A 23,245-nucleotide genomic window follows, 5' to 3' on the forward strand; every position below is an offset into this window, starting at 1 on the left:
ATGTTGAAACTGTGCCAGAGGCTTAAGTGCCTTGCTCATTGGCACATTTGCAGATTATTTAGCTTGGGGATTCAACCCAGCAACCTTTCAGTTATAGGCCCAATGCTCTTAACAGGCGTCACTATATAGTGTACTACTTGCCGCCCCTAGTAGTGCACTAATTTTTGTATTTTTATTTCATCTTTATTTAACTAGGCTAAGTAGGTTAAGAACAAATTCTTATTTTACAATGACGGCCTACCCCTGCCAAACCCTCCCCTAACCTGGACAATGCTGGGCCAATTGTGCGCCGCCCTATGGGACTCCCGATCATAGCCGGTTGTGATACAGCCTAGGATCGAACCAGGGTCTGTAGTGACGCCTCTAGCACTGATATGCAGTGCCTTAGACCGATGCGACACTCGGGATATATATATATATTCCTATATAGGGAAATAGAGTTCAATTTGGGATGCAATTTGGGATGCTCTGGTCTCTGGTTAACCTTCACACTGCTTTCCCAGGAGACTCTGGGTAGCCAGCGTGGGAGTTTCAGGGATGTGCCTGATGACATCATAGATGGTGGTATGCAAATCCTGGACAGACTCTAGGTGTGCCAGAGATCTGCTGGATGCCTGGGAAATGAAAACAAACAACACATTCAGGGACACTATATGTTATAGCAAATGGAGGGAGAGGGAATAGAACCCGGGTCACATGTGTGAAAGGAAAACACTTTAAGCATTCCTCCAATACTGTTAACCTTATGGGGGGGTTGCACATTTACATTTTAATAATTTAGCAGACACTCATATCCATAGAGATTTACAGGAGCAGTTAGGGTTAAGTGCCTTGCCTAGTCGGCTCGTGGTTTCGAACCAGCAAATTTTTGGTTACTAGCCCAACGCTCTTAATCGCTAGGCTCCCTGTCACACGCTAGGTAGCCTAGTGTGGGCTCATTAATGAGGCTCACTACAATATCAAAGAGGTGTTCCTACAGAAAACTAGGCCTATTGTACCAGGCTGCATTGTTGCAAGACATACAACATACCTGTGTAGATTCCATTTTCCCAGGTATAGAGACAAACTCATAGATGCCGAAGTCTTCCGTTGCATCCTCATGACCTGCAAGTAAAATGTAGTTCACCTGATAGACTTTTTGGTGTCAATGTCGTGTCCTCTCTATTTACATCCTGTTTCTTGTTCCTTCCTAGTAGGTTATTTTATTTAGGACGTGTCACTTTTGGTTTGGGGAAAACTGAATACCGTCCCACCATAGTTAAATGTATTGAACTCAGTTCACTAAAGCACAGACAGATCCAACTGAAACTTGAAGAGATCAGCAACTGAGTTTATGGGCTAATACGCCTGCATAAGACAAACAAGTATGATTACTGTAATTGTTCTATGTTAGTGAAGGGTTTAGGAGGAGTATTGTTTGTCTAGGGCTATGTACACGACACTGCATAACAACAGGCAGGAACGTAAGGGTAAAAGGTAAACATTGCAGGTGCAGAGAGGAAACTTACCCGAACGGTGTGGGCGTCTCTGTTCTGTCAAAGGTCTGCATGGGAGAGGCAAAGTCATTTTAATTAAACCCATTTACTGTAGGTAGGCTATCTAGACAGAGATGATCTTTATTCATGTGTAAGCACTGATCAGTAATGGTCTTACCTGTTATAGATGTTCATGAGAACTGTAAAAGAAACAGTAGAGCTTTTAATATTACATCTTTTACTCTTTAATAACAACAACTATTTGTATTTTACCTTACAGGCAAGTTTTCAGGCTTTTTTAAGTTGAATGCCTTTTTCAGAAAAACATGTCATTTTGCCACAGATGCTGTTTGAGTTTGACATACTGTAACATTGGCAGATGATTGGCATGTACTCTACAGTTAACAAACTTCAAAATCTAGTGTCTACTGTAGTGTCTAGTGTCTACAGTAGTGTTTAGTGTCTACTGTAGTGTCTAGTGTCTACTATAGTGTCTAGTGTCTACTGTAGTGTCTAGTGTATAGTATCTACAGTAGTGTCTACTGTAGTGCCTAGTGTCTACTGTAGTGTCGATTGTAGTGTATAGTGTCTACAGTAGGTAGTGCATAGTGTCTACTGCAGTGTCAAGTGTCTACTGAATTGTCTAGTGTCTACTGTAGTGTCTATTGTAGTGCCTAGTGTCTACTGTAGTGTCTACTGTAGTGTATAATGTCTACAGTAGGTAGTGCATAGTGTCTACTGCATTGTCTGTAGTGTCTACAGTAGTGTCTAGTGTCAACTGCAGTGTATATTGTCTACAGTATTGTCTAGTGTCTACTTACATGTCTACTGTAATGTCTAGTGTCTACTGTAGTGTCTAGTGTCTACAGTAAGGTCTAGTGTCTACTGTAATGTCTACTGTAATGTCTAGTGTCTACAGTAATGTCTAGTGTCTACAGTAAGGTCTAGTGTCTACTGTAATGTCTACAGTAATGTCTAGTGTCTACTGTAGTGTCTAGTGTCTACAGTAGTGTCTAGTTTCTACAGTAGTGTCTAGTTTCTACAGTAGTGTCTAGTGTCTACTGTAGTGTCTACTGTAGTGTATAGTGTCTACAGTAGGTAGTGCATAGTGTCTACTGCAGTGTCAAGTGTCTACTGTATTGTCTGTAGTGTCTACAGTAGTGTCTAGTGTCAACTGCAGTGTATATTGTCTACAGTATTGTCTAGTGTCTACTTAAATGTTTACTGTAATGTTTAGTGTCTACTGTAGTGTCTAGTGTCTACAGTAATGTCTAGTGTCTACAGTAAGGTCTAGTGTCTACTGTAATGTCTACAGTAATGTCTAGTGTCTACAGTAAGGTCTACTGTCTACTGTAGTGTCTAGTGTCTACTATAGTGTCTAGTGTTTACAGTAGTGTCTAGTGTCTACAGTAGTGTCTAGTGTCTACAGTAGTGTCTACAGTAGTGTTTAGTGTCTACAGTAAGGTCTAGTGTCTATTGTAATGTCAAGTGTCTACTACAGTGTCTAGTATTTACAGTAGTGTCTAGTGTCTACAGTAGTGCCTAGTTTCTACTGTAGTGTCTACTGTAGTGTCTAGTGTCTACTATAGTGTTTAGTGTCTACTGTAGTGTTTACTGTAGTGTCTAGTGTCTACTGTAGTGTCTAGTGTCTACTGTAGTGTCTACGGTAGTGTCTAGTGTCTACGGTAGTGTCTATTTAAGTATGCTCTCTAATTCTTTCTCTCTTTTTCTGTCTTTTGTTCTCTTCTTTCTTTCTTTCTTCCTTTCTTTCTATCCATCTTTCTTTCTTTCTCTCGGAGGACCTGAGCCCTAGAACCATGCCTCAGGACTACCTGGCCTGATGACTCCTTGCTGTCCCCAGTCCACCTGGGTGTGCTGCTGCTCCAGTTTCAACTGTTCTGCCTGCGGCTATGGAACCCTGACCTGTTCACCGGACGTGCTACCTGTCCCAGACCTGCTGTTTTCAACTCTCTAGAGACAGCAGGAGCGGTAGAGATGCGTTGAATGATCGGCTATGAAAATCCAACTGACATTTACTCCTGAGGTGCTGACCTGTTGCACCCTCTACAAACACTGTGATTATTATTATTTGACCCTGCTAGTCATCTATGAACATTTGAACATCTTGGCCATGTTCTGTTATAATCTCCACCCGGCACAGCCAGAAGAGGACTGGCCACTCCTCATAGTCTGGTTCCACTCTAGGTTTCTTCCTAGGTTCTGGCCTTTCTAGGGAGTTTTTCCTAGCCACCGTGCTTCTACACCTGCATCACTTGCTGTTTAGGGTTTAAGGCTGGGTTTCTGTACAGCACTTTGTGACATCAGCTGATGTAAGAAGGGTTTTATAAATACATTTGATTGATTGATTGATACTGTTATTTTTCACTGTCTTTTAACTGTTGTTTTTATTTCTTTACTTATCTATTGTTCACCTAATACCATTTTTTTACTTAAAATTCGCACTGTTGGTTAGGGACCTGTAAGGTCTACACCTGTCTATAGTAATGTCTGTTGTCAACAGTAGTGTCTAGTATTTACAGCAGTGTCTAGTGTCTACAGTAATGTCTGTAGTGTCTATTGTAGTGTCTACTGCCGTGTCTAGTGTCTATAGTAGTGTCTAGTGTCTACAGTAGTGTTTGTAGTGTCTACTGTAGTGTCTAGTGTCTACAGTAGTGTCTAGTTTCTACAGTAGTGTCTAGTGCCAACAGTAGTGTCTAGTTTCTACAGTAGTGTCTAGTTTCTACAGTAGTGTCTACTGTCTACAGTAGTGTCTAGTGCCAACAGTAGTGTCTAGTTTCTACAGTAGTGTCTAGTGCCAACAGTAGTGTCTAGTTTCTACAGTAGTGTCTAGTGTCTACTGTAGTGTCTACTTTCTACAGTAGTGTCTAGTTTCTACAGTAGTGTCTAGTGTCTACTGTAGTGTCTAGTTTCTACAGTAGTGTCTAGTGCCTACAGTAGTGTCTAGTGCCTACAGTAGTGTCTAGTTTCTACAGTAGTGTCTAGTTTCTACAGTAGTGTCTAGTTTCTACTGTGTTTACAGTTGCTGCTATCACCCTAAGTCATTATGAAGATAACCATAACATTTACCTCTCTTGGGATGATGACAGCTCCTTCTGAAGTAGACCAGTAACATACAGCAAATGAACAGACAGGACAGAGTGATTGCAGCCAGAGGAGAGAATGATCTGCTCTCCTGGACATATCTCTCCTTTCCTACAAATGAAAGAGAACAACCAATAAACTCCTGCAGAATCAGGGCCTCTTTTAAAACCGCTCCTCAAAACCCACTTTTCTAAAACTATCTTCTAATGTATGATTTTATATAGCTATTTTGTTTTTCTTCTACATTTTTCTGTCTCTGTATCTTCTGTAGTACTTTTATTAATTTTGAGAAGCACTTTGTTAACCTGTCATTGAAAAACACTCTATAAATAAAGTTAGTATTATTACATTCAGAGTCAAATTTCAAAACTTTAAACAGGGCCGGTTTCCCAGACACAGATTAAGCCCAGTCCTGGACTAAGAAACTCTTTCAATGGAGAATATCTATTGAGAATGGTTGTTAGTCACGGAATAGGCATAATCTGTGACTGGGAAACCGGCCCTGATGGTTTAGTGACTAAATTGTACGAATTTGAGAAGAGTCCAATGTGAGAGTAAACCTGTCAACCCAGACCTGGTGGACAATTAGTGTGTTTAGTTTGTTCATCGACTTTTAGATCATTCTTAATAGGATATATATATTTACAGCGTTATTTGCTATACAGTAGCCAAGATTATGTGTATCTTTTTCAATTTGGAGACTGAAACCACCTACGCATAGAAACTCCACACATGCAGTAAAACATGGTCAACAATGAGACCAGCTGTTGTTTTTCTCTGTTTACTCTCCCATAGAGCCAGTGGACTTTTACACAGGCCAGAGTGACCGGTACTTGGCAACTAAGGAGAAATACAATATTTATGATTCCCCTTGTGTGGGTGGATTAACTGGCTCTGTTCTAAATGTACCTTTAATTTGGACTCTCTGTAAGCAGTGTTACTTCTCATATTTAGAAAAGTCATACTTTATAAACTACATAGGTTACAAATGTAGGTTACATTTGTCCCTTTGACATTACGCTTGTCTCTTCTTCTCTTCTTTGTTATCTTCACCTTGGTACCTTATGGCATGATAATGTGCACAGTGTGTACTCAGACCTGATTCCCAGTTCCACCTACACTATGCCAGCACCCCAGGGCTGTGTGTGTGTGTGTGTTCCCAGTCCCTCCTACGCTGCCTCCAGCACCCCAGGCTAGCAGCCCAGCCCAGCTTTACCCACCTGTCCCCAGGCTGGCCACCACCAGGGTGAACTGGGTCTCATCCTGCTTCTGGGTCACATTGTTAAACGCCCTACATAGGAACTCCTCGGCCTGGGCCAGCTTGTAGGAGGTGACCTCCAGGCGCAGTCCCACAGTGATGACCTCAGTGGCGTTGTTGGTCTTGGAGATCCACATACAGCTGTTGGGAGGGTTGGAGTCGGCCTGACAGTCGAAGAACACCAGCTCACCAGGGTTCACTGTGAAGACCTCCCCAGTCCGCAGACCATGGTCAGACTTCACAGCCAGGTTGTAGGGGCCATCTAGGAGATATTAGAGTGGTTCATATTGTCACAAACTGGCCATCTGGGAACATAGTTTTAGGATCGACTTCAAGCTCTATTGGGACTGTGGAAAGCTAGGATCCTTTGGCAGCTAGGATAAATTGTTTGATTAGCAATAATTTAAAATGTCAGGGCCTCCTGAATGACGCAGCAGTCTGAGCAGTGCTTGAGCAGCAGTGCTTGAGGCGTCACTACAGACCCGGGTTCGATCCCGGGCTGTGTGCATCTGGCCGCGACCAGGAGACCCATGAGGTGGCGTACAATTGGCACAGTGTCGTCCGGGTTAGGGGAGAGTTTGGCCGGCCGGGATGTCCTTGTCCCATCGCGCTCTAGCGACTCCTGTGGCGGGCCATGCACATGCACGCTGACGCCGTCGCCAATTGTACAGTGTTTCCTCCGACACATTGGTGCGGCTGGCTTCCGGATTGAGCGAACAGTGTGTCAAGAAGCAATGCGGCTTAGCAAGGTCATGTTTCGGAGGATGCACAGCTCTCGACCTTCGCCTCTTCCGAGTCCATACGGGAGTTGCAGCGATGGGACAAGACTGTAACTACCAATAGGATACCACAATATTGGGGAGAAAAAGGGGTAAAAAAATTATAATTATAAAAAAGATACATATATATTCAGAATGTCATTAAATTACCAAACATGTCATCCTATTGTGAGGCTGCTTTGGGCTCTTCACCACTACAAATCAGGTTAAAGACATACAGTGCCTTCAGAAAGTATTCAGACCCCTTGACTTTTTCCACATTTTGTTATGTTACAGCCTTATTCTAAAATGGATTAAATAAATGAAAATCCTCAGCAATCTACACACAATACCGCATAATGACAAAGCAAAAACAAGTTTTTAAAAATGTTGCAAATGTATTCAAAATATAAAAACAGAGATACCTTATTTACATAAGTACTCAGACTTTTTGCTTTGAGACTCGAAAATTGAGCTCAGGTGTTCCTGTTTCCATTGATCATCATTGAGATGTTTCTACAACTTGATTGGAGTCTACCTGTGGTAAATTCAATTGATTGGACATGATTTGGAAAGGCACACATCTGTCTATACAGTATAAGGTCCCACAGTTGACAGTGCAAGTCAGAGCGAAAACCAAGCCATGAGGTCAAAGAAATTGTCAGTAGAGCTCTGAGACAGGATTGGGACGAGGCACAGATCTAGGGAAGGGTACCAACTCATTTCTGCAGCATTGAAGGTCACCAAGAACACAGTGGCCTCCATCATTCTTAAATGGAAGAAGTTTGGAACCACCAAGACTCTTCCTAAAGCTGCCCGCCCGGCCAAACTGAGCAATTGGGGGATAAGGGCCTTGACCAAGAATCCGATGGTCACTTTGACAGAGCTCCAGAGTTACTTTGTGGAGATGGGGGAAAACCTTCCAGAAGGACAACCATCTCTGAAGCACTCCACCAACATTTAACTAGGCAAATCAGTTAAGAACAAGGTCTTATTTACAATGACAGCCTACACTGGACAAATTGCACACCACCCTATGGGATTCCCAATCACAGCCAGTTGTGATACAGCCTGGATTTGAACCAGGGTGTCTGTAATGATGCCTCAAGCACTGAGACAGCCTTAGACAGCTGCGCCACTTTAGTGGATCCCTGGCTGTGATATGTTCAGTTGTCTGTTATCTTTTGTCTATGTCTATGGTCTATTGTCTAAAAACCTAAATAAAATATATTTATCTAAAAAATAAAATATGTTAAGGCAAAGAAGCTCCATCTATTAAATCCCTTCCTCTGACTGCATCTCAACATACAGCCATTAGCAAATGCATTTAGCATAATTGGACTGCAAATTGGCCTACTACAACATTTGTTGTCTTGTTTTCAACTGTAGAATTGGTTAATGTCTGAACATATGTCAACAGTATCCTTCCACGTCGGCTAACCTCCAAACCTGCCACAACCAGCCTGGTTTCCTTAACCTAACGGAGTCCCGATAGCGATACTGCAGTACTGACATGATAGTATCGCCACAGAACAGTGGGCCTCTCAGACTCCCATGCAAATTTCAGCCACTTCTGTTTTCAGACCTCACTGAGCCCTCTTATGGTTTGAATTTACATACTGGTATTACTCATAGAAGGCCAGGAGGATGGAAGTCTTTACACTTGTGGAAAATACAGTGCGGGAAGTTGAGTCATTAAGTTCTTTCCCCAGGCTCTTATTTATGAATTTTTACATGTATTCTGCATTGACTAGCTCATAAATAGCAAACATTATGTTCTATTGTGACTCATGTTGTAGGAGACATAGTTTTATGAGACGTAGTTGTATGAGACGTAGTTGTCTGCGACGTTGTTGTATGTCTGAGACATTTGTACAATATTTTTATAGTGGTGGCAAGTAGCCTAGTGGTTAAGACCGTTGGGCAGGTAATTGAAAGGTTGCTAGTTTGAATCCCCGAGCCGACTAGGTTAAACAAATCTTTCGCTGTGCCCTTGAGCATGGCACTGAACCCTAATTGCTCCTGTAAGTCGCTCTGGATAAGAGTATCTGCTAAATGATCAAAAATGTCCTGTATAATGTGCAGTAATAGACAGAACTACAGTAATGTGCTGTTATAGACAGAACTACAGTAATGTGCTGTTAAAGACAGAACTACAGTAATGTGCTGTTATAGACAGAACTACAGTAATGTGCTGTTAAAGACAGAACTACAGTAATGTGCTGTTATAGACAGAACTACAGTAATGTGCTGTTTTAGACAGAACTACAGTAATGTGCTGTTAAAGACAGAACTACAGTAATGTGCTGTTTTAGACAGAACTACAGTAATGTGCTGTTATAGACAGAACTACAGTAATGTGCTGTTTTAGACAGAACTACAGTAATGTGCTGTTATAGACAGAACTACAGTAATGTTCTGTTATAGACAGAACTTCAGTAATGTGCTGTTTTAGACAGAACTACAGTAATGTGCTGTTTTAGACAGAACTACAGTAATGTTCTGTTATAGACAGAACTACAGTAATGTGCTGTTTTAGACAGAACTACAGTAATGTGCTGTTTTAGACAGAACTACAGTAATGTTCTGTTATAGACAGAACTACAGTAATGTGCTGTTATAGACAGAACTACAGTAATGTTCTGTTATAGACAGAACTTCAGTAATGGTCTGTTTTAGACAGAACTACAGTAATGTGCTGTTTTAGACAGAACTACAGTAATGTTCTGTTATAGACAGAACTTCAGTAATGTGCTGTTTTAGACAGAACTTCAGTAATGTACTGTTAAAGACAGAACTACAGTAATGTGCTGTTTTAGACAGAACTACAGTAATGTTCTGTTATAGACAGAACTACAGTAATGTGCTGTTATAGACAGAACTACAGTAATGTTCTGTTATAGACAGAACTTCAGTAATGGTCTGTTTTAGACAGAACTACAGTAATGTGCTGTTTTAGACAGAACTACAGTAATGTGCTGTTAAAGACAGAACTACAGTAATGTGCTGTTATAGACAGAACTACAGTAATGTTCTGTTATAGACAGAACTACAGTAATGTTCTGTTATAGACAGAACTACAGTAATGTTCTGTTATAGACAGAACTACAGTAATGTTCTGTTTTAGACAGAACTACAGTAATGTGCTGTTTTAGACAGAACTACAGTAATGTGCTGTTATAGACAGAACTTCAGTAATGTGCTGTTTTAGACAGAACTACAGTAATGTTCTGTTATAGACAGAACTACAGTAATGTTCTGTTATAGACAGAACTTCAGTAATGTGCTATTATAGACAGAACTACAGTAATGTTCTGTTTTAGACAGAACTACAGTAATGTGCTATTATAGACAGAACTTCAGTAATGTACTGTTATAGACAGACCTTCAGTAATGTGCTGTTTTAGACAGACCTACAGCGATGTTCTGTTTTAGACAGACCTACAGCGATGTTCTGTTCTAGATAGAACTTCAGTACTTACAGAAGACACTGAGGTCCAGGGTGTGGCTCTGTCTCTGGCTGATGTGGTTCCTGGCCAGGCAGCGGTACTGTCCAATGTCTTTCTTCCTCACAGGGCTTATCACCAGAGTAGAGTTATCCTGGGAGAACTGATGGCGATCACTAACATCTAGGGGCATGTTGTTCCTCAGCCACTGGTACTGGACCCTGGTTCCGTTCTCCACCCTACAGGTCCACGTCACGTTCTCCTTGTCCTCAACAACTGTAGACGATGGTGTCTTCTGGATAACTGGAGTGGACACAGGTACTGGAGAAGGGGAGAGATGAAACAGTAGGATAATGTTAGGCACATATTAAGTGCAGCCAAGCAAGCCAAAAAAGTACATATCTTTCTAGTCATTTAATTAACCTAGTTACTGAAGGAACCTAGTTACTGAAGGAACCTAGTTACTGAAGGAACCTAGCTACTGTAGGAACCTAGTTTCTGATGGAACATAGTTACTGAAGGAACCTAGTTTCTGAAGGAACCTAGTTTCTGAAGGAACCTAGTTACTGAATGAACCTAGTTACTGAATGAACCTAGTTACTGAATGAGTACATACAGTACAGTCGTGGCCAAAAGTTTTGAGAATGACACAAATATAAATTATCACAAAGTTTGCTGCTTCAGTGTCTTTAGATATTTTTGTGAGATGTTACTATGGAATACTGAAGTATAATTACAAGCATTTCATAAGTGTCAAAGACTTTTATTGACAATTACATGAAGTTGATGCAAAGAGTCAATATTTGCAGTGTTGACCCTTCTTTTTCAAGAACTCTGCAATCCGCCCTGGCATGCTGTCAATTAACTTCTGGGCCACATCCTGACTGATGGCAGCCCATTTTTGCATAATCAATGCTTGGAGTTTGTCAGAATTTGTGGGGTTTTGTTTGTCCACCCGCCTCTTGAGGATTGACCACAAGTTCTCAATGGGATTAAGGTCTGGGGAGTTTCCTGGCCATGGGCCCAAAATATCGAAGTTTTGTTCCTTGAGCCACTTAGTTATTACTTTTGCCTTATGGCAAGGTGCTCCATCATGCTGGAAAAGGCATTGTTTATCACCAAACTGTTCCTGGATGGTTGGGAGAAGTTGCTCTCGGAGGATGTGTTGGTACCATTCTTTATTCATGGCTGTGTTCTTAGGCAAAATTCTGAGTGAGCCCACTCCCTTGGCTGAGAAGCAACCCCACACATGAATGGTCTCAGGATGCTTTACTGTTGGCATGACACAGAACTGATGGTAGCGCTCACCTTGTCTTCTCCGGACAAGCTTTTTTCCGGATGCCCCAAACAATCGAAAAGGGGATTCATCAGAGAAAATGACTTTACCCCAGTCCTCAGCATTCCAATCCCTGTACCTTTTGCAGAATATCAGTCTGTCCCTGATGTTTTTCCTGGAGAGAAGTGGCTTCTTTGCTGCCCTTCTTGACACCAGGCCATCCTCCAAAAGTCTTTGCCTGCAGATACACTCACACCTGCCTGCTGCCATTCCTGAGCAAGCTCTGTACTGGTGGTGCACCGATCCCGCAGCTGAATCAACTTGTCGGACACGGTCCTGGCGCTTGCTGGACTTTCTTGGGCGCCCTGAAGCCTTATTCACAACAATTGAACCTTGAAGTTCTTGATGATCCGATAAATGGTTGATTTAGGTGCAATCTACTGGAAGCAATATCTTTGCCTGTGAAGCCCTTTTTGTGCAAAGCAATGATGACGGCACGTGTTTCCTTGCAGTTAACCATGATTGACAGAGGAAGAACAATGATTCCAAGCACCACCCTCCTTTTGAAGCTTCCAGTCTGTTATTCGAACTCAATTAGCATGACAGAGGGATCTCCAGCCTTGTCCTCGTCAACACTCACACCTGTGTTAACAAGAGAATCACTGACATGATGTCAGCTGGTCCTTTTGTGGCAGGGTTGAAATGCAGTGGAAATGTTTTTTGGGGATTCAGTTCATTTGCATGGCAAAGAGGGACTTTGCAATTAACTGCAATTCATCTGATCACTCTTCATAACATTCTGGAGTATATGCAAATTGCCATCATACAAAGTGAGGCAGCAGACTTTGTGAAAATTAATATTTGTGTCATTCTCAAAACCTTTGGCCACGACTGTATATTAGGGCACTACACATTATGACACCATGAATGCAATAACGCATTCTAATCCACTAACGCACATTGACTCGGTACCCCCTGTATATAGCCTGGTTCTTGTTATTTTATTGTGTTCCTTTTTATTTTATGTTTTACTTCAATTTAATTAGTAAATATTTTCTTAACTCTATTTCTTGAACTGCATTGTTGGTTATGGGCTTGTAAGTAAGCATTTCACAGTAAGGTCTACACCTGTTGTACTCGGTGCTTGTGACGAATACAATTTGATTTGATTTGATTTTAAAAGGCTAAAATACATTTCTTACCCTCTTAGTATGTCTTTTATATTGATTTAATAAATCTATAAAGGACAATACAGTCTGACAGATAAGATTCTCTGGTGTCCACTAACTCACCATCGACGGTGACATGGACGGTCCTCTCGGCCCTGACGAGCTCCTGTGTCTGGGGGAAGTGAATGTCCAAGTCCAGATGATAATCCCCCTCCGCCGCCTCGTCCAGCCTGGGGATCAGGAGAGAGGCGTTGGGGGGCTGGAAGAAGTAGCGGTTCCTGTGTCTCATCGAGGCCAGCATGATGACAGTGTGGTTGTGGAATGTCACCATCAGGGTTTTGGGGCCCCCTGGCCGGGTCTGGTACCAGCTGCCCTGGATCTCAACGTCCTCCAATCGGAAGTAAGTCTCCACGGAGAGGAGGAGGGACTTCCCTTTGATGCCATGGAGCACGGACGGAACATGGACGATCTCTGAGTTTACTTCTGAGGATAGAGGGAAGGAAGGGGTGAGATAGAGCATTATAGAGGGAAGGAAGGGGAGAGACAGAGCATTATAGAGGGAAGGAAGGTGTGAGACAGAGCATGATAGAGGGAAGGAAGGGGTGAGATAGAGCATTATAGAGGGAAGGAAGGGGAGAGACAGAGCATGATAGAGGGAAGGAAGGGGAGAGACAGAGCATGATAGAGGAGGGGAGGAAGGGGAGAGACAGAGCATTATAGAGGGAAGGAAGGGGAGAGATAGAGCATGATAGAGGAGGGGAGGAAGGGGTGAGACAGAGCATTATAGAGGGAAGGAAGGGGAGAGACAGAGCATGATAGAGGAGGGAAGGAGAGATAGAGTGAGAAAGACAGAATGTTTTAACAAATAATCTCAGAGTTGACCTGTTCATGTCTTGGGCCACTGTGTTTCCTACCCGTTAAGTCATATCCTCAGCGCCATCCAGAAGTTCCTCAACCCGTTTCAGTAACCTATCAACTCAGCAGAGGAGTTAATGGTGCCATTCTTATTCTCCTCAACATGGTCTACAGACATCTAGAGGGTGCTAAATCCCATGGCAGTTGACTTTTCTTCTGCCTTCAACACAATCTAGCCCTACATTCTGGCACAGAGACTCATGAGGGACTTCTCCTTAGATGGGGGGCTGGTTTTGTGGCTGTTGGACTTCCTGAGCCAGAGGTCACAGCGGGTCAAGGTGGGTCCCCACGGGTCAGACATATGCACCACCAACACAGGCTCTCCTCAGGGATGTGTTTTGTCCCCACTCCTGTACATCTTGTACACTAATAGTTGTGCTAGTTCCCATCCTGACAGACACCTCATTAAGTTCGCTGATGACACTGCCTTGATCAGCCTGTTGCATGATGACGAGGAACACCACGGCCCGGTCCTAAATGACTTGGTAGAGTGGTGTGTTGAATCACACTTGGTCCTCCATACCAACAAGACCAAAGAGATGTGCGTAGACTTCAGGAAGTGTACAACGCCTACCTCTGCAACATCTATCAGAGGTCAGAACATAGAGATTGTAGAGGACAACAAATATCTTTGTGTCCTCTTGGACAATAAACTTCAGTAGAGTAAATGTACAGACCTGATCTACTCAAAGCATCAGCAGAGACTGTACTTTCCCAGAAAGCTGGGATCTTTTAATGTTGACTGGACTATTCTGACTCTGTTATACAAATCTTTCATTGAGAGTATTTTAACTTTTTTGTATTGTTTGTTGTCGGCCAGAAAAATATGCTGAGAGGGATTATAACCACAGCAAGGTACTTGGAGTCAAACAGACAGGCTTGGATCATCTTTAAGGTCAGCGCCCTCAACAGGCTCACAAAATCCTTTTAGACCCAAACTATCCCCTGTACTCAGACTTTGAACTACTCCCCTCTGGGTGCAGGTATTAGGGCACTGCCCGGCAGGAAAAACACAACTAGACAATCATTTGTACCAGATGTGAAATCCCTCCTAAACAGGCTAATGTTCCTATCCACCCAGTAAGGCTAGCAGATTAGCCTCTTTCATTGGACTCCTACTACCTAGATCAGCACTCCTACTACCTAGATCAGCACTCCTACTACCTAGATCAGCACTCCTACTACCTAGATCAGGACTCCTACTACCTAGATCAGCACTCCTACTACCTAGATCAGCACTCCTACTACCTAGATCAGCACTCCTACTACATTTACATTACATTTAAGTCATTTAGCAGACGCTCTACTACCTAGATCAGCACTCCTACTACCTAGATCAGCACTCCTACTACCTAGATCAGCACTCCTACTACCTAGATCAGTACTCCTACTACCTAGATCAGGACTCCTACTACCTAGATCAGCACTCCTACTACCTAGATCAGCACTGCTACTACCTAGATCAGCACTCCTACTACCTAGATCAGCACTCTACTACCTAGATCAGGACTCCTACTACCTAGATCAGCACTCCTACTACCTAGATCAGCACTCCTACTACCTAGATCAGCACTCCTACTACCTAGATCAACACTCCTACTACCTAGATCAGCACTCCTACTACCTAGATCAGGACTCCTACTACCTAGATCAGCACTCATACTACCTAGATCAGCACTCCTACTACCTAGATCAGGACTCCTACTACCTAGATCAGCACTCTACTACCTAGATCAGGACTCCTACTACCACGATCAGCACTCTACTACCTAGATCAGCACTCCTACTACCTAGATCAGCACTCCTCTACCTAGATCAGCACTCCTACTACCTAGATCAGCACTCCTACTACCTAGATCAGCACTCCTACTACCTAGATCAGGACTCCTACTACCTAGATCAGGACTCCTACTACCTAGATCAGGACTCCTACTACCTAGATCAGCACTCCTACTACCTAGATCAGCACTCCTACTACCTAGATCAGCACTCCTACTACCTAGATCAGGACTCCTACTACCTAGATCAGGACTCCTACTACCTAGATCAGCACTCCTACTACCTAGATCAGCACTCCTACTACCTAGATCAGCACTCCTACTACCTAGATCAGGACTCCTACTACCTAGATCAGCACTCCTACTACCTAGATCAGGACTCCTACTACCTAGATCAGGACTCCTACTACCTAGATCAGCACTCCTACTACCTAGATCAGCACTCTACTACCTAGATCAGGACTCCTACTACCTAGACCAGCACTCTACTACCTAGATCAGGACTCCTACTACCTAGATCAGCACTCCTACTACCTAGATCAGCACTCTACTACCTAGATCAGGACTCCTACTACCTAGATCAGCACTCCTACTACCTAGATCAGCACACCTACTACCTAGATCAGGACTCCTACTACCTAGATCAGCACTCCTACTACCTAGATGAGGACTCCTACTACCTAGATCAGCACTCCTACTACCTGGATCAGGACTCCTACTTCCTAGATCAGCACTCCTACTACCTAGATCAGCACTCCTACTACCTAGATCAGGACTCCTACTACCTAGATCAAGACTCCTACTACCTAGATCAGCACTCCTACTACCTAGATCAGCACTCCTACTACCTAGATCAGCACTCCTACTACCTAGATCAGGACTCCTACTACCTAGATCAGGACTCCTACTACCTAGATCAGCACTCCTACTACCTAGATCAGCACTCCTACTACCTAGATCAGCACTCCTACTACCTAGATCAGCACTCCTACTACCTAGATCAGCACTCCTACTACCTAGATCAGCACTCCTACTACATTTACATTACATTTAAGTCATTTAGCAGACGCTCTACTACCTAGATCAGCACTCCTACTACCTAGATCAGCACTCCTACTACCTAGATCAGCACTCCTACTACCTAGATCAGCACTCCTACTACCTAGATCAGCACTTCTACTACCTAGATCAGGACTCCTACTACCTAGATCAGCACTCCTACTACCTAGATCAGGACTCCTACTACCTAGATCAGCACTCTACTACCTAGAGCAGGACTCCTACTACCTAGATCAGCACTCCTACTACCTAGATCAGCACTCCTACTACCTAGATCAGCACTCCTACTACCTAGATCAACACTCCTACTACCTAGATCAGCACTCCTACTACCTAGATCAGGACTCCTACTACCTAGATCAGCACTCATACTACCTAGATCAGCACTCCTACTACCTAGATCAGGACTCCTACTACCTAGATCAGCACTCTACTACCTAGATCAGGACTCCTACTACCATGATCAGCACTCTACTACCTAGATCAGCACTCCTACTACCTAGATCAGCACTCCTACTACCTAGATCAGCACTCCTACTACCTAGATCAGCACCCCTACTACCTAGATCAGCACTCCTACTACCTAGATCAGCACTCCTACTACCTAGATCAGGACTCCTACTACCTAGATCAGGACTCCTACTACCTAGATCAGGACTCCTACTACCTAGATCAGCACTCCTACTACCTAGATCAGCACTCCTACTACCTAGATCAGCACTCCTACTACCTAGATCAGGACTCCTACTACCTAGATCAGGACTCCTACTACCTAGATCAGCACTCCTACTACCTAGATCAGCACTCCTACTACCTAGATCAGCACTCCTACTACCTAGATCAGGACTCCTACTACCTAGATCAGCACTCCTACTACCTAGATCAGGACTCCTACTACCTAGATCAGCACTCCTACTACCTAGATCAGCACTCCTACTACCTAGATCAGGACTCCTACTACCTAGATCAGGACTCCTACTACCTAGATCAGCACTCCTACTACCTAGATCAGCACTCCTACTACCTAGATCAGCACTCCTACTACCTAGATCAGGACTCCTACTACCTAGATCAGCACTCCTACTACCTAGATCAGGACTCCTACTACCTAGATCAGGACTCCTACTACCTAGATCAGCACTCCTACTACCTAGATCAGCACTCCTACTACCTAGATCAGCACTCCTACTACCTAGATCAGCACTCCTACTACCTAGATCAGCACTCCTACTACCTAGATCAGCACACCTACTACCTAGATCAGGACTCCTACTACCTAGATCAGCACTCCTACTACCTAGATCAGGACTCCTACAGCACTCTGAGATGCTTTATAAATACAGTCCCTGAACGTACAAACTAATGAGCTTTTCATGAACATGAAAATGAAAGCCATAGCAGTCTATTTTACAGCATGTGCAGACTCCTTTTCGTGCTGAGCTTCGTAAAGCAGAAAGAGACTGCGATATCCTCTTATGTTTACATGATTGACACATCTGTGTCATGCTATTTATTCATTCATTCCGTTTACTTTATCCAGACCTCTGTCCTGAAACCCAATTCATACGGGATTGTGAGACATTGACAAGCCTATCATAATACTACTATCAGGTATTAAAGCAAACATCTTTGAGCTGAATGATTTAGCCGCTGAAAATTGTACACTGATGTTCAACGGCTAAATTAGGATTAGAATTAGGAAGGGTGTAGGTAATGTGTGTGTTGTGTTGCCAGCTCAGATTAAACAGCAGCAGGCAGGTAGTCTGTCCACAGGTTAACCCCACCAACCCTTCTCTCTCCACCTCTTTCTCTCTCGCTCTCCCCACTCCCCTATCACTCTCTCTCCCTTTCTGTTTCAATGCCCTCTATCTCCCTCCTCCTCTCCTCTCCTCTCCTCTCCTCTCCTCTCCTCTCCTCTCCTCTCCTCTCCTCTCCTCTCCTCTCCTCTCCTCCCTGCATCCTCTCCCCTCTCTCCTTCCTCCTTCTCACCCTCTCCCTCGTACCTCTCTCTCTCTCTCTCTCTTTCTATCCAAGCATCCCCCTCTTTCCTCCCTCCCTCCTTCTTCCTCTTCCATCCTCCATCCTGCTCCTCCAATCCCTCCTCCCTCCCTCCCTCTCTCTCTCTCTCTCTCTCCCTCCATCCTCCCCAGTCAGTCCAGTTCTCCGGGACCGGTCCAGGCCCTGCTGACTGCCACTGTTGTTCATCACAATAGATGAACTGTGTCCCTGGTGTTATGTCCAAAATAATACAAACGGCCTTCCCCCATCCAAGTCACACTCCAAGTGGCCTGCTAGCTAGGCAGGCCATCAGCGTGGCTGTGTATTCCAGCATAAGGCCGGGAAGGTCTGTTAAATAAGCAGGACAGTGTGCTGAACCCGCTGCTGACACTGTTGTCACTAAACAAGCCTGGGATTGTTGTGGTGATAAGAAACAGTGACAGTGGAGATAACTGAGGCAATGGACTCTGAGAAGGTGAGGGGATGTCTTCACTGTCACATGCACGCACGCACGCACGTACACACACACACACACACTTATAAACACACAATTATAAACACACACACACACACTCCGCCTGTTGACACCTCTGTTTGGACCCCAAATAAAGGCCTTCAGCACCATTGGCCAGCTGAATGCTACTGATGCACCACCCTCAAGTGTTCCCTCCTCCTTCCTTGATTACATAAACAAGACCCCTCAAGTGAATAGAAACACATTCTTAGAAGTGAGCTCCAATACGAACACATTCTTAGAAGTGAGCTCCAATACGAACACATTCTTAGAAGTGAGCTCCAATACGAACACATTCTTAGAAGTGAGCTCCAATACAAACACATTCCTAGAAGTGAGCTCCAATACAAACACATTCCTAGAAGTGAGCTCCAATACAAACACATTCTTAGAAGTGAGCTCCATTGTTGTGTTAGGACATCGGTGGTGAGCTTATCTGGTCATGTGAGATTTGTTGGACATCTATTATCATCAGCAGGGAAGGATTGGCCATAGGGCAATACTGGCAAATGCAAGATGGACTGACCCATTATAATAATTATTTGGCAAATAACGGGTGCCTAGAGTGATTTTTTTTGCCATTTTGGGAGACTTCAGGAAAGAAATGGGTCAGTGTGATAGAAATGCCCGGTCCTATTTCTGGTCCCATCTCGTGACAAGCTGAGTCAGCAGAGGCCTTGTTGATGAACTCTTTTCAGTGTGTCTTTCCTCCATCTTCTGACTGTCTAAAGTCTGACTGTCTGAACCAGAAATAAAAATGCTAAAAACCCCTTATTACAACTGTAAAAGCCAGCATAAAGTATATGAAACATGGGAATCAGATCATAAATATCGGTAGCTACTGCAATGTGACATAACAACGTAGCAATAATTTAGTCAACCACCATAGAATTAATCTCAGTTAACCCAGAACTGAAATCACGTGTAATTTGGTCAGACATGTTTACGTAGATGTCTGATTTCCGTAGACTCACATGGACCAGTACTGACATGCATGAAGACACATGCATAAGAGTATTCCTGTCCTATTACACTATGATTAACCCTTGTGTTGTCTTAAGGGTCAAAAATGACCCGCCATTATGTTTAAGAGCAGAGAAAATGCCCTAAATTATATATTTTTTTACTTACATTTTGATGACTTTTCCTAGAGAGACCCCAACATTAGAAAAAGTGAAACATCGCCTTTATTCATATTTCCATGAAAGCTGTACACCACCAGAGTACAAAGATTGTCTTAGGGTCATTTTTGACCCAGCAGTTATAAAATAATTTACACACCACAAAAACCACAAAGACACACACACACACACACACACAATGAGAAATGTAGATTGAACTCAGCCAGCAGCTCCTGAAGAGGAAGATCACCATGGTTGGCACAGTTAGAAAGAACAAGCCTGAGCTCCCCCCTGCACTCCTCGCAACAAAGGGGAGAGAGGCCTTCTCATCAAAGTTTGCCTTCACCCCCACCACCACTCTAGTTTCTTACCTCCCAAAGAGGAACAAGAATGTGGTCCTCCTGAGCACACTGCACAAAACGGCTGAGATCAGTGATCATGAGAACAGGAAGCCAGCCATCATCCTGGACTACAACCACAACAAAGGAGGCGTGGACAACCTGGACAAGGTGATTGGAACTTACAGCTTCAGGAGGATGACTGCCCGTGTCCCCTGGTCATCTTCCATAACATCATTGATGTGTCCATATACAATGCCTTTGTGATATGGAACAAGATCAACCCTACCTGGATGCCTGATAAGCAAAACAAGAGGTGGGTGTTCTTGGAGCAGCTGGGAAAGGCACTTGTAACCCCACACATTCAAAGAAGGGAGTGTCTCCCCCGCACAGCAGCCTCTGCAGCGCTTGTGAAAGCTGTTCAGGGGGCTGAATCTTGTCCTGATCCACATGAAGCTTGTTTCTGGGGCAGGCAAGAGGAGGAGATGCCAATTCTGCCCCCAAAGAAGGACTGCAAAATAAATACTATGTGCGGCACATGTGAGAAATACATCTGCAATGTCCATGCACACACACTTGCATACTGTCATACATGTGCTAATTAGAGTTGATTGATTTATGTTCTTCACATTTTTGTTTTGTATCTATTATCTTATTTTATTCTTATTTAATGTTGTTGTTTATACACCTTGTGGGTGGGGGCAATGGTTAAAGGAAATGGGAGAAGACTAGTATTTTGTAGTTGAATTCCTCATTGTACAGTATATAAGAATATATCACTATGTTGCCAAAAAAGTTCAAGACTGTTTTCCTTCAATAAATGCATTCAAAACTACTTTCTGCACATTTCTGCTAGTTTCTTGGGCTATACAAGTGCTATCTCTTGCTAAAAAATGTATGTTTACACCTACGCAGTACCTTTAGCAATAATAATAATAATAAACTTCTACTTTAGTAAAGAAAACAATTATTACAGGTGTGTTATAATAAAAAGGAGTGGTGTCCACTGATTAAATGCAGTCTTTCTGTGAAGAGGGAAAACCCAGATATTCACAAAGTTTGTGATGAATGACAGGTTGTTTCTTCATGCAAAATAGATTTGGGGTTTAAAATTCAATTAAGCTGCTTTATTTTAGGTGTTTAGTAAAGGCGGGTCATTTCTTACCCTTAGGACAAGGGGAGTATACAGAATGTTAAGACTACACAAGGGTTAAAAAGTATCATTATATTATGAGTGTAATAACTGATCAAATCAAATACAGTCTAATGGCTTGATCATGATTAAACCAATGAAAGATAATGGGCAATGTTGATGTGGGCCTTTACTTTTAGTTGCACTTACAAAACATTTGATGAATTTCTCTTGAAATGACATTCAATTAACATTGCTGAGATGTCAGCAATGGACCAATCACCAGGTATGCCCAGACAACAACATGAACCATCACTGTTTCATCTGACATTCCCAATACTCAGACACACCACTAAAGATCCCCGCTCTTCAGCTGTCCACTGCGCTGGTATCCCCAACAAGGTAACCACAGTGACAGTAACACTAGACACCAACCGTATATTTCTTCTTCCTCTTACCTGAGAGAGTAAGTAGTGCAGTGTAGAAGCACAGAGCGATAAAGGTCCTTCTTCCAGGGCCCTCCATTAGTGTATCCTATTTCCTCTGAGGAGTTAGTAGTCTACTCTGGAAAGAGACTGTGACAGTAAGGGAGGGAGGTATGAGGGAGGTATGAGGGAGGGAGGGGAACTGAACTGGTGGTGACAACATTTGCCAGGGAAATAAAAGGAGCCAGCCAGCAGCCCAGGCCCCTCCCACATGACTTGAGTGTGGAGAGGTCGCCTACACCTGGCAGGCACAGGAAACGCTTGGCCTCCACCGTCCACTGTGGTCCTCAGGCTCAGTGAAATACAGGCACAGGGATAGAGTGCATTACATTTTAATCATTTAGCAGACACTTATCCAGCGGGACTTAAAATAAAGTAGGTAAGAAAACCACATATCATAGTCATTGCAAGTAAAACCGGCTATCAGCTAAAATCAGTGCTAGTAAAAGACAAATGTGGCTGTTAGCTTAGATACAGGCTTAGAGACACAGAGAGAGAGGGAGCTACACTGGTAAAGGTTGAGAATGTAATTTAGGTTGTGAAGACATGTCAATATAGACAGGGGAGGACAATGCAGAAGGATGCTCAAAATAAGTATTTATAGCCAACAGAGATATACTGTCACAGGCACTCATAGGCAGACATTTATGCGCTCTGAAATATCACAGGAGTGATACACACACACCCACAGAGAGAGAGAGAGAGAGAGAGAGAGAGAGAGAGAGAGAGAGCAGGAGAGAGAGAGAGCAGGAGAGAGAGAGAGAGAGAGAGAGAGAGAAGGAGAGAGAGAGAGAGAGCAGGAGAGAAAGAGAGAGAGAGAGAGAGAGAGAGCAGGAGAGAGAGAGAGAGAGCAGGAGAGAGAGAGAGAGAGAGAGAGAGAGAGAGAGAGCAGGAGAGAGAGAGAGAGAGAGAGCAGGAGAGAGAGAGCAGGAGAGAGAGAGAGAGCAGGAGAGAGAGAGAGAGAGAGAGAGAGAGAGAGAGAGAGAGCAGGAGAGAGAGAGCAGGAGAGAGAGAGAGAGACCACATGACAATGTCCTTGTTTAAAGACAGTATAATTGTGTCACACTGTGGAGTCGCTAAGTGATGGCGCTATTGTGACAACTGAATGTAGCGTAGTGAATGTAGTGAAATGTTCTATGAAAGTATTGTGATTTGTGACCCATTCATAAAAATGTTGAGCAACAGAAAGACAAACAAACAAATCATTCATTTTATTAGCTATACTATTTCTTCACATTCATAGAAGCTAATTAATGAAGACCCAAATTGGAAGCCACAGATACATAGAGATCATCCCAGTGTAATGCTAGTTGTCCCACTTTGTTGCTCAAAATCGTCATTAAATATCAAAATAACAATCATTGATAATATGTTGGGCTGATTGGCCTATTCTAGGAATGCTGTAATAGTGTGCTCCTTTG

At 43.3% G+C, this 23,245-nt stretch overlaps 1 protein-coding gene across 2 annotated transcripts; it reads right to left on the minus strand.

Moving 5' to 3' along the window:
• Positions 1 to 358: 358 nt before the first annotated feature.
• Positions 359 to 21,959, minus strand: LOC115175532 (HEPACAM family member 2). 2 transcript variants are annotated; one of them, XM_029734822.1, is made up of 9 exons: positions 21,798 to 21,959; positions 12,608 to 12,964; positions 10,076 to 10,360; positions 5,798 to 6,097; positions 4,563 to 4,688; positions 1,654 to 1,675; positions 1,509 to 1,543; positions 1,031 to 1,104; positions 359 to 614 (listed from the first exon to the last, which is right to left on the minus strand). In XM_029734822.1, the coding sequence occupies exons 1-9, from the start codon at positions 21,862 to 21,864 to the stop codon at positions 480 to 482; spliced, it is 1,401 nt and encodes a 466-aa protein (XP_029590682.1). In that variant the 5' UTR covers positions 21,865 to 21,959; the 3' UTR covers positions 359 to 479. The 2 variants fall into 2 exon arrangements, with proteins under 2 accessions (XP_029590682.1, XP_029590681.1); XM_029734821.1 differs by having other exon boundaries at positions 12,608 to 12,967.
• Positions 21,960 to 23,245: the final 1,286 nt, after the last annotated feature.

Source organism: Salmo trutta, chromosome 36 (genome assembly GCF_901001165.1).
Source record: "Salmo trutta chromosome 36, fSalTru1.1, whole genome shotgun sequence".
In the NCBI taxonomy this organism is placed as follows: domain Eukaryota; kingdom Metazoa; phylum Chordata; class Actinopteri; order Salmoniformes; family Salmonidae; genus Salmo; species Salmo trutta.

Bases quoted from the DNA above. Each gene is read 5' to 3' on its own strand.
- LOC115175532 (XM_029734821.1), bottom strand. From the start codon at position 21,864: ATGGAGGGCCCTGGAAGAAGGACCTTTATCGCTCTGTGCTTCTACACT. The intron at 4,689-5,797 runs GTGGGTAAAGCT...TTTCATTTGTAG, and splicing joins GGTGGCCAGCCTGGGGACAG to GAAAGGAGAGATATGTCCAG. The intron at 1,105-1,508 runs GTAAGTTTCCTC...TTTTACTTGCAG, and splicing joins GAGACGCCCACACCGTTCGG to GTCATGAGGATGCAACGGAA.